At 39.7% G+C, this 13,732-nt stretch overlaps 1 protein-coding gene across 3 annotated transcripts in view; it reads right to left on the bottom strand.

Annotated features, from left to right (window-relative positions):
- Window positions 1-1,249: 1,249 nt before the first annotated feature.
- galnt17 (polypeptide N-acetylgalactosaminyltransferase 17) overlaps window positions 1,250-13,732 on the bottom strand; it is a 22,609-nt gene continuing 10,126 nt past the window's right edge. For all 3 annotated transcript variants that reach the window (XM_013913797.1, XM_005745019.1, XM_005745018.1), the window contains 8 exons: window positions 11,028-11,202; window positions 9,958-10,155; window positions 9,357-9,474; window positions 5,398-5,583; window positions 5,091-5,228; window positions 4,656-4,751; window positions 3,000-3,161; window positions 1,250-1,995 (listed from right to left, as the gene is read on the bottom strand). In XM_013913797.1, the coding sequence (XP_013769251.1) occupies window positions 1,861-1,995; window positions 3,000-3,161; window positions 4,656-4,751; window positions 5,091-5,228; window positions 5,398-5,583; window positions 9,357-9,474; window positions 9,958-10,155; window positions 11,028-11,202 (1,208 nt within the window). In that variant the 3' untranslated portion in view covers window positions 1,250-1,860. The remainder of the gene's footprint in view (window positions 1,996-2,999; window positions 3,162-4,655; window positions 4,752-5,090; window positions 5,229-5,397; window positions 5,584-9,356; window positions 9,475-9,957; window positions 10,156-11,027; window positions 11,203-13,732) is intronic.

Below are 13,732 nucleotides of genomic sequence, written 5' to 3'. Positions count from 1 at the left end.
TTCGGCCACCTGGCTGCTTCATTTGTGGCTGGGTAATATTGTGTAGAAGCGCTTTTATAAAAAATGTGATGAAAGTACTCTTAAGTCGAGTTGGTGTAAGTTACAGCAGATGCCATGCAGCTGGTAGCTGAGGGTGAAATCTCTTTTGAAGTAGTCTATTTTGGGGGATGATTTTGAGGACTAATCTCACAGCATGGGGAAAATATTTTGACCACAACCATGAAAATGGATGGAGCAGTTAAAAGGAGAGCAGCCCAGCATGGTAGCTCATCTTTGCTGTCTCTACCTTATTTATAGTCCAGAAAAGCAAAATAAAGCATGAGTTTAGCAGCAAAAAATTACAAACAAGCTTGAAAATAAAATTAAACTGGAAAAAAATAAGCATACTAATTAAAGTATGACGAATTTAAAGACTGCAGATGTATCCTAAAACACAGTAACAAAGCACAACCCAGGAAACCAGTTGTTTATTGGAAGACAATCTTGGGAGCAAAAATCCAGCTGATCACACTTATGCAATTTAATATATGACATCATATACATCTCAGTACGTTAATAATTTCAGCCTTTAAGGCCTCCTGCATTTCCACTATTGATACTTTTGTGCATTCCTGATTCAATCCTCCTCTCTCGTTCATGTTCCAACCCTTTGTCCAAAAAAGTGCTTCCTATGTTTGACTAGGTTTTCAGTAGTTATGGCACACAGCAGTTAACCAAATAAATTAACTTAGCGCAAAGAAACTTTGTACCCAACTGCTTACAGTACTTCATGCTACGAGATATATTGCATCTGATGCTACAGAATGCTTGGTGGAAAAATAGCAATAAAAGTCAGAATCCATAAAACATAGAAGTGAGATTTAGCCCAGAGTCCTTGTTGGGGTGATTTGAAAAAAAAAGTACACCAAGTAATATTTTTAGCATATTTTTCTTCAAATTATAAATATTTACAAGGATTTGAATTTTCTGAAAAACATAAGAATCACTTTTCAGGCATTTTTGCTAAACTGTGTAAAATTTTCTCCTGTCACGAGTAGCCATTCCTTAATTTCTAAGTACCATAGACCAGCGGTCCCCAACCCCCGAGCCATGCACTGGTCTGTGAGTCGTTTGGTACCGGGCCGCGAGTGTTGAGGTTCAGGTGTGCAATTTATGGTTTACCGGGGTTTTTTTTCCTTCGTTTTATCGTTCATATTTATTGTTTTTATCGTTACCTCAGTTCCCCTGTGTCTTTTCCCGTGTGTTATGAACACATTTTAGTTATTTAGGGCCGGTCCGTGGCACAAAAAAGGTTGAGGACCGCAGCTATAGACTAAAACCTTCATGATGTTGAAAACTACAAATGTAGTTTGATCAGTGCATATAACTGAAATTTAATTCCAGGTATTTTATTGTTTTGTTTTTTTAATATCTCAAAAGACAAAGTACGTCAGTAAGAATGAAATATTGCAGAAAGACTGATGGAAGATGGAAACTTTTTTTCCCCTTCACATAAGAAAAAACACTCTTTTGGTCGATTAAATGTCTACTAAAACTTAAACACTGTAAAGAAGTGGCACACAGGAATTATGGCAACATCACATTGAAAGTTTGTAAAATTCATATAGAGAAATGGTCCTCATGCTAAACTTTCACCACGTTGAATGTCCATGTTTTTTTAAAAAACTAACAAAAACAAAAAAACATCAATTGTTTCCAAACCACCTCATCACTCGTCTCCTTAAAGCCATCTATTTTTGAGTCTTATTTCAAAAGCTAAGGAGCCCCAGCATCATTGATTGTCCACTGGCCAAGGTAACGTCAGGTGACAGCTCTTGGAAATAGCCTTTGTAATTGGTCCCAATGAAACTGGCCAGGCGATCACTGCTTCATAGTGTTCTTGATGGTCCACCTCTGCCCCGAGCAGGGCTGCAGGACCAGCAGGTGGCCGAAGTAAACATTAGCCGGCACCACCTCCAGACAGCGTCCAGTAGCCCGATTTATGATCGATTCGTTCTGCAAGGCAGAAGGAGATACAATACTTTGGTTTTAACAGAGCTCACAGATGGTCTGTGAACAATGCGTGATGGTGACAGAACAGTATGTAACCAGACCGGGCCTTATGTGAACTGTTGCAACCTCTTTCTTAAACAAATGGCACTAACTTTTTACCTTACATCTATATAAAATAAGTAAGGTCTCCCTATTTCCCTAAGACTTCTACGTCTGCAGGACTCTTCACTGCTTGTCCTGCTGTGTGACAAAGAATCGATGTGGCAGAAGGTCTGCAGCATCACTGTTCAAGCTCTCCTCTTCCCGTGCTACAGGCTGTAACTCTTTAGTTTTTAAAGGTTACCCAAACAGAACTAAAAGACCAACAGAAAATTGACTTACAAAAGGTTTTTCACATTAAAAGAAAAAGAGAATCAATGCCAAAGTAAAAGGTATATTGAGTCGCTTGTTACCCTTTAAGCAGTCTGGGTTTAGTTGTCTTAAGAGGAGCCCTTATTTTCTAGCATAAATATAATTTTACAACAGTTATTGTTCATATTAATCATAGCCAAAGTCTCAATTTATGTGCAAATAATCCCCGTTAACCAGACTGCTTTGATTTCAGTAATAGCAGAGATGATATCCTAATATAGTCATCACAAACAGACAGATCTATCTGTGAAGTCCTACTGGCCCCGGTGTTAAAACCTTCTGTTTGTGAGGGTTTTAACACAAAGAAAGGTGGTTTCAACGGAGGTATTCGGAATATAAAGGCGGTTCTGTCAGATAAAGCATGAACTACGGGGCTGCAGCAATGCTGAGTATGAGAGAAATGAAGATTCATGCAAAGCTACTCTCATATTAGAGTCCAAGAGAAAAAAGAATGGACCCAGACATGAGCTCAATAGGTCCCTTTTAAAATCTGACATATAGATACTTTTCCTCTCAACTCTATGCCAGTAAATTTTAGTTTTTCTTATAAACACTCAGTTATATCATTGAAAAAGAGATTTCTTCACACTTCTGACCTGAGAGAAATGCCATGTCTTCTGTTTCACGTTGGTCACCTTTTCACAATTGAGGAGCTGAGGAAAGTTGCTCATCTGATCGTCCACCACACAACGAGTGTCCTCACCAGTGCTGCCTAGGGGTCCCAGAAACAGCTGACCTTCTTTAGTGTAGCGTCCTAACTAAGAGGAAAACAGATACGTCACACATACAGTAAACGGAAAGTTACTGAATTGGCTGAGTGAATACTGTTCTCTGTATTAGCTAACGATGAAATAAGTATGTGATGATGTTCAAGTTGAAGGTAAACTAGCAGGAATTTTCCTTGATTATGCAAGCTGTTGGGGTTTTTTTGCTGCTTTGAACAAGAGGATGGTGTTGTTCCCAATACTGCTGAGAGGCAAAACATGTCTTTGTTCTTCACTGAGTGCTAAACACAAAGATGTTCCTGTACATCACTGCTAATCACAGTGTTGTTTCAGCAGAGTTCTAACCCACATATAGCCCTAACATTTTATATACACCAAATTCTGCAGTTTTCTCAACTTGACAGAAAGAAAAAGCAGAAGTGAGTCAGATTCTTCCCGCTCTGTTTTCTAACCTTTGTGTCTTTCACTTCAGCTTTTTTGTTCAGATTAATAGTAATTTCCACTTTAGCAGTGCAGATAAAACAGTTCCTTTGGTTGCATCTAAAGCTCTGAGGCTTTGAGTGTGCTGACGATAAAGACTGATTGGGAAATTGTTTATATCGCATTCTGTTCCTAACAAAGCATGAATAGTGGTTGCAATGCCTTGCAAAAGATATAAAGATAAAGCTTTCCATCAACCACCCAGTCAGCCCAGTTTGGGTCTTTTTGCAGAGTAACTGCATCCTGTTTGCAGTACATCATACAAAAGTTAGGTGATCTTAAAAAAATCTTAAAAAATCCCACTTGTGGTCCCTAGATGTCACTGCTTCTTCTTAAGAACAGAGTATTTATTAAAATGTTTTTCTAGTATCTCTGACCACTACAAGTTACATTCATCTTTTCACAGATATTCATATCGCACTTTATTTTATGCACTTATGTGCTTTATCTGTTTTGCATACTCACCTACAGCCAGTCACCATTTAACCTAACGTGCATGTCATCAGACTGTGGGAGGAAGCCGGACTACCTGGAGAGAACCCACGCTAAGACACCATGGGGTCGCTTTTATCTCCGTGGAAGTGCAAGTGTGAAAAACTGGTGGTCTAATAAAAACTGAAGACTTTTTGTTCCATGAAAAGGATAACTTTAAAAAATGCAACTGAAGCATGTCTTGTGAAGAAAGTGTGATGCGGCACTCATTTTTCCAGAATTGAATTGAAATTTTAGCTCTTTTAGCATTTTACCACTGAAGCCTTGACTTTCTGCCTAAAGCACCTGTTTACCACTGTGAGCTAAAAAGAGAGGCCCTTAGGGCTGAAGAGCTGACACTGGCTGACTCAGGGCTTCAACACAAAAAGTGCAAGACACAATTTTATTCTGACAGCAGAACTCGCTCCTTGGAGGATTTCAGCTGAGCCTGTGATTGAGACACAGCTGCAAATCACATCACCGGAGAAGCTCACTGTATGTTTTCATGAGAAAGCAAAGCAACTGGAAAAAGATGGAGTATACTCTTTAGTATGGTGGTGAGGAAGAGTGTTGTACCTGAGGACCCCACCCATGGCATGGGTGCAGGGTGGCTGTGTGGTTCTCCTTCACACCCTGATCCATACACAGGTGGCTTGCTTTAGAATTGCGGACCTTAAATACACAAAAAAAGAGTCAGACTTAATTCATAAAATATGAATATTCCCTAAAATAATTACTGATTAAAAATGTATAAAGGCTAAAAACAAGGATGTGTCAGTGTGGATCAGACAAAGTTCTAAATCTCATTTATTTTCTATTAACAGCTGAGAAGATGTGGATGTCCATGCTCTCTGAGTCCCTGCTTTCTTGTTATATTTTGGTCTGTGGAGGAGATACAAGTTTCTTAGGACATAAGTCTCATTTATTTAGTTTCAGTGGTCTAATTTGTACATCAGATCTTACATCTACAAACTGTTACTTTTTCCTGTGTCTTTGTCCTTCATGGCTCACCTCACCGTAGAACAGCGTATCGTTGTACCTCCTCATCTCTGGGTAAACGTTGTCTAGGTACCAGTGAAAGCTCTTACATTGCAGACTCTTCCTCAGTGCAACCCTCTGTGATATGTCTCCGTAATCAATACCGTGGTTCTGCAAGAGTAAAGGAAGTTATTATGCCTAAAGTCTCTACATAAATTGTGGAACCAAAAGAAAAACTGTTTGGCTCTGAACATGGACATCTGATAGTCACAAACAGACAAGCATGACTGACAGCATCCTCTCTAGGAGAGATCATGCTGCAGAAAAATGCCGTTCTCACCTCCATGGGGATGTTCCAGGCCAGGTAGACATTGGACTTGTACTCATCCATCCAGACCTCTGCCACACGCAGGGCATTACGGCGTGTGTGGAAAGCTATGTTACTGTGGTAAGGTTTCTTCATTCGTGCAATATGAGCCACTCTGGAGCAAGGCAGCACCTCCATACTGCCTCCACACAGCCACACCTGCGGGTAGTAGGAGTATGAATTAAAGCTCACAATAATATACTGCTGGCTGCTGGGCAGCAGGAAATATAAATAGGCAGATGCACAGTCGTCGCGATGTCCTGATTTATAAAGTCAATTACAGCTAACAGCTGGAGCATAGAGCACCTGGAAGGACGTGTTTTCTTTGTGCTGGAACTAATGAAAGCTATATCTGTACATTTAGCAGTCCTTCTCGGTTTTTCTTCTTGTTTTCTGTTATATAAAAAATATCTAATTGTTGCTTTTATTCATTTTTTTCTAGCCAACCTTAAGGGGCATCAAGAGGAGCTGAGGTTTTCGGCACTTCAGCACTGGGTTAACTTTTAAGCTCCAACTGTGAGTATACATACATAAATGCATGGTTTTTTACTTATATTGTTTGCTGTGACAACGTATCATCCAGAGCACTCTCCCAGTCAGCGAATACACCATGATGATTCCAGGCATGTCATTAAAGATCAACAAGAAGAGACGGTCAGAAGCACAAGTCGTGCTTGAAGATGTGGCCAAAACATCTTCTACAGTTCACCATGCTATTTCCCAGCTTTGATGTAGGACAGCGGGCCAGAACAATAAGACATGAATGCTAGCATAGCCCCAAGAGCTACACAACAACAGAATAAAAAAAGAAGCATAAAAGCAAGCAGTTTACACAATCATAAAAGCATAAGACAACAAGTGAGTTTTGAGTTGGGACTTAAAGAGAGAGATGGAAGAGATATTTCTTAAATCAGGAGGTAGGGAATTCCAGAGTCGTGGAGCAGAGCAGCTGAAAGCCCTGCTCCCCATGGTGGCAAGACGGGGGGAAGGGACGGAGAGAGAAAGGGAAGAAGAAGATCTAAGACATCGAGATGGGGCAGTGATCTGAACCAGATCAGAGAGATATGGAGGAGAGAGATGATGAATAGCCTTAAATGTGTACAAGAGTATTTCTTCTTCTGCCACTGCTGACCTGACCAAGATTCGTTCCTTTTGTTGCTTCTCATTAACAGAGGTCAAAGAAAGTATAATGATAAAGTAGAGAACTACTGGACATCATTCATTTTTGGTGCTAAAGGTTTAAGAATTAACTGCAGCAGAAGAGCTTCACCTGCTTGTGAAGTGGTTTAGAAAAGAAACCTCAGAGCATGAAGGTTGAATCAATTATCTCCTCATACAAACCACCCAGCAGCTGAGCTGAAAATGATATCAGAATGGCTAGAACAATGTTATGGTGCATCTAGAGCTACTGAAACAGCTCTTAATGCAAAACTTTAAAAAAGAGCTTTTTGACCTAGCAGACTTGCTATTGAAGAAATAGGAAGCTGAACAAGATAACTTCCTCCCAGGATCCTCTCTGGAAACAGCCAGTGGTACTCATCCCTTTTTCCAAAAGCTTCTACACAACCTCAGGAAAATGGACATGCCCAAATAAGGGCATCATGTAGCTATAATCTCTAAGTTGATCAGTGGTGGAATCCAAATTTGGAATGACCTAGCTGTAATCCTTACTTCATTCACAATGATAGCCATCAAAATCAGCAGGTCAAGACTGAGGTATCCTCTGCAGGTTTGGAGAACAAATGTGCAAAGCCAGCAACTGACCAATTAGGAACTATCCCAGCCACAGAAAAACACAGCCCTTAAACAAACACAGAGGCTTCAGAGGAAAACCCCTTGAAGAACAGATGAGAACAGGACATGGTGCTGTGAATTCATTCATGCAGGACTGTGAGTGAGATCAAACCACTGGACCCTGAATTGACCTCTCACTGTTAGGTAGAATTGTTGTGCACATCCACAAGCTTCAAAAGGAGATTAACTGCTCTCATAATGAATAATTTACCCAGAAAGTGGATCTCGGCAGGGTACTCACAGAAGAACTGAGCATCAAAATGGAAAAGAAAGAAGATTTAAGACACGTTAGGCATGGTTGTTGTTGACAGAAGGACTGGTCTGAGTATTTTGGAAACTCCTGATCTACTAGGATATTTCTGTATTACCATCTCTAGGGTTATCCCAAGGGATGGTCCAAAAAAGAGGAAATATCCAATGAGAGACAGTTCTCTGGGTGAAAATATCTTGTTGATACCAGACCCGACCAGAGACTGCTTTGAGCTGACAAGAAGGCAACAGTAAAACAGATAACTTCTTCTTAAAAACCACTTTTGCATTACTTTGAACCGTGAACCTTGAAGAATTTGGGCTAGAGCAGCAGAGGACCATATCAGGTGCTACTCTTGTGAGCTAACAGGAAAGTCTCCACAGTCAGGGGATCTCAATCAGATAGATCACCTTTGGTATATGGCGCAATGGAAGATTCCCATCGTGAATGCACAGCTGACAAATCTGCATCAACTGCATGAGGCCATCATGCCACGATCAATCTTTGAGGAATGTTTCCAGTACTTTGTTGAATCTATGCCATGAAGAATTAAAACAGCTCTGAAGGCAAAAGAGTGTCCAACCTAATACTGACAAGGTGTATCTAATAAAGTATCTGCTGAGTGTGTCCAACCCACGAGCCTTCTGCTGTGAACATAATGAAGACATGGATATCCAAGCTATCTGAACCCATGTCAAAGTGATGTGAGCGTAACAGAAACTTCAAACTGACAGGTCGCCAAACAATTGCACAGATGCAACCTATTTCACTCCTGACAAACATTCCTACTGGATAAAAAGTAGGTCCGTCAGTCTTTCTTCACACTGGGAACAATATGAAACATGTTCCATCCACAGATAAGCAGCACTACAAACAGAAAATGGGCACATAGGTTTTAAAGATAACCTATGTGTTTCTGTTACCCAAGGACACGGGTGCTAACCAAGAGAGGGTATGCCAAAAAAACAACAACATTTTACTGCTCTCTGCCACACTCTAAGACAAATAAGCAGTACTATGATTTCATGTAAAAGATGTTGGACAACAACCATGCAAAATTGCCCCATAGAGGTGCTGATATCTACCGCTTAACATTCATTATCCCAAGAATCCTGTTAAAACCCAAACAGTCATTGATTCAAGTGCTTGTTATGAAAGAGTTTCTCTGAATGAGGGCCTTCTCCCTGGACACATCCAAACAATCCTCTTGTAAGGGTTGTAGTGAAATGTAGAAATGTTGTTGTCGCAGGGCAAGTGTGTCCCACTGCTTTGTAGTAAAAGAGGAACAGAAAGAAATGTGGTTCTTGAGATGTGACATTGTGGGCTAGATTCATGTCTTTGCTAATACTTCATCTCCAGCAGTTGTAATATATTTATAGGTGCGTTGAAGCTGAATTTTAGCTGTTTTATTGCATCTGTACACGTTTACTTATCTAGACTTAATTTTGGGGGGAATCTTGATATTTTTGATGACAAGATATAAGAACTTTCCATTTCAGATTCAAGTTATGACCAAGTCAACTCAAAGACAAGTTTTTGTCTTTCTAAAAATATTTGATTGTTTAGCTTGCTGGATAAAAGCCAACACACTCAGGTTGTGAAAATGTTTGACGTTATTTTTTCAGGAAAAATCTAATAACCTTGCAGAAAAACAAAAGACTCTCCAATCTCTCAAAATGTACAGAAACAAACTCCAACCTTCCTGCTCTACGTGACCTATTTATCTCCATTGCCCTGCTGTGAGCTGCTCACACAGGACTGGTCCTCCAGGACTCTTAATGGGGCCTCATTTATCAGTGGTGCCACGCTACGGTGGCCACTGCTCCACTTAAAACCTACAGGGGTAAAGAGGGAGCAGGAACAAGAGGAAACTGGGTGACACACAAACCCTGATGCCTAGTTCGATGTTCTCCCCTCCGTAGACGTCCATGCCTGAGTCGAGTAGACCGAGTTCTCCAAAGTAGTCCCGATTGGCCACAAAGGAGCATCCAATCATGGCAGGCGTCCTGCAGCCAGGAAAACACACTATCATGTGACACTGAGCGTTTGCAAACACCAGAATGTGTTTTTTTGTGGCTTTATCTGATGTTTTTTTTGGAGTACTTTTCTACGACCCAAATCTCCACTATGCAAAGTTTCACACTTTATATTTCAGCCTATCTAAACATTTTTGTGCATACTCATGCGATTTATTCTTATTTTTAATTAAAGAATGGAAGGAAATCCAATTTAACACAAATATATGGGTGATAATCAGATAATTAAAATCCTATTTTCACCACTCTCTAATTTAGGCTGTAATTTTTTTATTGCTTTAATGAAGTCTGGTTTCCCATCAGGAGCTTTTTTTCTTGTTTTCCCCTAATCTTCCCCAAAACTAAAAAAAGAACTTGGTGGCAGTTTTATTGAAAATCTTAAAGAAGTGGAAAAAAATACATCTCAGAAGTGTGAGATCTGTGTTCACGTTTAAATGGGAGAAGCTGGCATACCTTATTGGTGCAGACATGTCTCCCTCCTCCCACCACTCTTTGGGTGGATTAATGTACATGCACCACAGTTCCCAGTTGTAGCCATGGCCAGAGTTCTCATAGCGCTCCACCTCAAAGGTATCGTGCTTGATGTTGTCGATTGACGGCAAGATAATCCTCTTGTGGTTTTCTTTTATTCTAGCTAGAACTGGTTCTGCCCTGAAAAAAGTGCAAACACACACACACTCACACATTTAGTTGACTTTACTTTGTGCAGAAACAAAGTTTATAAGATCTTTTAAGAGCACCACTTTTTTCATCCACTTCAGTCAAATAGAAAGTTCCTTGTGTCGTCCCAGTTTTATCACTAATTCTGTTTGATTCAGCCGAGTTGAGCTCTGCAGGGGGCAGTGAGAGAACTGCACGGTATAGCTTAAGTTATGCACTGAGCTTGAAAATGAGATCCACAAAAAGACATCAACAGGATGTGGCAGTTGTCTTAGCGGGGTTAATAAGGTCCCTCATTGCATGCTAATTTCTTGACAGTATTTAGCCTTTGATTCAGTTCACCACCAAGCGCTCAGCTTTTTTGAATCAGTACAAAACCTTCATTTTTTATGGTTACTAAAAATTTACTTTTACGACAAGTTCTCCAAGAGGGGTCCTGTTTTGGTGTGTGTTTTATGTGTGCTTGTGATGTTTTTTTTAAATAAAATCCATTCAACCTGATCCCACAGCCTCAAGTGTCTCATTTTAAAACTTCTCAGGCGTGAAATAGCTTGGCTCTTCCTTTTATGCAGCTTCAGCTATCCTTTGTCTTCTCTTTCCATGGTTTCTTTGCACTTTGTAGCACTCTTTTAACACTGATACCCAAAGCTCTATTATTGTCATTGTTGTTATCATGAATAAGTTATTCCAATGTTCATACATTTGGCAAAGATATGTTTTTTTCCAGATTTAATTTTGAGTACATGTCATTTTTGTTTTTGAATGCTTTGTTTCACTTTAATTTACACTAAAATAAGCCTTTTTCCAAATACCAAAAATTCACTCCTGATTGTGCTTCCCGCTAGATGATAGGACCCACTCACCATGATGGGGTGAACTCCACATGGGCATCAAAAAATCCTGTCACCTCAGCAGTGGCTACCTTCCAACCCTCGATCCTGGCCCTGATCAATCCCTCTCTCTTTTGGTTCCTTACAATCTTCACCAGGCCGGGATAGCGTTTGTTCACATACTCCTCCAGTGGACCTTTCAGTTGCTCTACAGTTCAGAAAATGAAGATAACACATCAAACAAAACAAGTCAGAAATGCTTATAAAGACTGATCTTTAGTTGATCTTTGAATCTGCAGTTTAGCTTATAATCTGCACATGTATCCTTGAACAGTCTGCCAGCTGGAGTTTTCCAGTATTTGATCTGATGTCAGGACTAATAAAGCCTGAAAATAATATATCACCATTGCAGCTAAGTTGGCGAGTTTAAGAAGAATCTCTACATGCTAAAGAAAGTGCTTGTATTTTTTTCTTAGCTTCTCTAACATCAGATCCATTGCAGCCCTCTTTACTGAAGAAAGGAGGAAAGAAAGAAAAATGCTGTTCCAGAGTCCCCTCTGGCAGCAACAATCAAAGCCTGACACATTATGCCTAGCTTGCATAATTATTTTCATGCAATCACAATAATTGGAATTCATGTCGATAAATATGAAAGGACAGCAGAGTGAGCTTAAGCAACCATTCCCAGTATGACAACTCTTTTGTCTCACTTCTCTCACTGGCAGTCTGCGCTCCTTTATAAACCTCACATCAAGCCTTAGTATTGGTTGTGTGAAACAACATGATAAGAACACAAAGGGCAACCCACTAAGCACTAAGCAGTGTTTTTTTTATTTTATTTTAGGCTGTCCAGAGACAAAGAACTAAAAAATATTTAATATACCTATGAAAATATACCTACTGTATATATATAATCAAAGCATTTCTTTAGCAAAGTGCACATACTAGCCCTTTTTAAGTTCGTTGACATATGTGCACTCAAACAGGCCCAATGAGATTGAGGGTTATACCCCAATTATTTGTGTTAGGTTTGTAAGCTTTTCCAAATGAATACAGAAAATCAGCAAAACCACCATAAAGAAAGCTTATTTAAATAAAGCTGATATTGGGAGAACAAAGCCCAAGGGGTGGAAAATGAGTAAAAAACCTGTGAAGCAGAGAATAACATGAGGGACTGTTGCAGAGCGCATGAGTGAAACAAGCTCACAGATGAGCTGACAAAGATTGGCAGAAATCACTTTAGAGCAGCCGGGTAATAAGGAACAGGTGAACATAGAGTGGAGCAGATAATTACGAGCAAAAACCCAAACAAATACTTTCAGACAATCCTAAAGCTCTTAATTTAGTTGCATAGAGCCATGTGTGAACATTTTGTCTTTACATTTTGCTTCCAAGGAACCGAACTGTCTTTTAATTCTGTAATTTATTTCACGTTCTTCAGGCTTTCTGAAGGTTCTTCAAAGTTTTTCTTTGGACATCATTTTATTATAATTTTCAGTGCAGTCCTTTATTTGTTTGTTCCTATGAATCATTCACACATAATAAAGGCACCTAACTCAAGGGACAAATTTGTTACTGGCACATTACCAGCAGCTTGTCACAAATACACAATTTGTTTCCTGCACAAAAAATGACAACGATAACACACCAGCAAGGTGATTACCAAAGAGCTATTAGCCAAAAACTTGACATATGTCAAGAAACTAAACAAGTAGAGGACAAAAGAACTGGCAGCTTAAATAAAAACATCTACAGCAGACGAACAGAATTTGAAAGTTGTGTCCTTAAGAAATAACAAAAAACTGACACACAACCTGAGAGATGCATCTGGCATCTTATGTTTGCAAGTTTCAGTAAACTGCTACATCTATTTCCCATTTTCCTAGCAAAATGCAAAGACATGACGGCTTATTAGCTCATCCTATCCTAAATAACCACTAATGTATGCTAACTATTGTCACTGCTACACTATCAAAAGCTGAAAACAAACATAAAAAACATACAAATTCATCACCACAACAACACAGTTTATAAATAAAGAAATAAAGAAGCACACATACAAATAGAGAGATGACATAAAAGTTCTCACTCAGCTCCCTGCGGTGCTGTTTTAAGCTCCAACTCACTCTAAACAACACCAACGGGGGTCTACGGCTTCCTGAGCATCAACGACCGCGCCACCTTTGATCTCTCAATCAACTCATCAGCCTTTTCCCTCCGGACCAAAACACTCACAGCCCTTCTTCCTCTGTATCACACACCCACACACACACACGCGCACACACACACACACACACACACACACACACACACACACACACACACACACACACACACACACACACACACATACAATACACCCCCCAGATACACACACTACCTAATTTTTCCATCCCCTTCTGTGAAAGGACTGCTGCTATCTACCCGAACGAATGTGACTGGGGTTTGTTTTAGAACTTAGATTTTGTGCTATTTATGCCTTTTTTGCTGCTCTTTTTTAAAACTCATTCTTTTAAACTGTAATTATTCTTTTTAAACCGTATTGCTTATTGGACTGTAGAGGCTGGTGAGAAACAGTATTTCATTTCAGGATGGGTAACACCATACGAAATTACAATAAACTTCTTCTCGAGTCTTCACATCAACGAAGCAAATCTTCCATTCAACCACAAACTAAAGGTGCTGTATTGGATTGAGATCTGGAGACTGTGGAGGGTTTATGAGCAAATTTATTATCA

This window comes from Pundamilia nyererei, unplaced genomic scaffold (assembly GCF_000239375.1).
Source record: "Pundamilia nyererei isolate P.nyererei 1_Seehausen unplaced genomic scaffold, PunNye1.0 scaffold00152, whole genome shotgun sequence".
Taxonomy (NCBI): Eukaryota; Metazoa; Chordata; class Actinopteri; order Cichliformes; family Cichlidae; genus Pundamilia; species Pundamilia nyererei.
The sequence above is the reverse complement of the archived record's forward strand: the minus strand, read 5'-3'. Positions and strand labels throughout refer to the sequence as shown.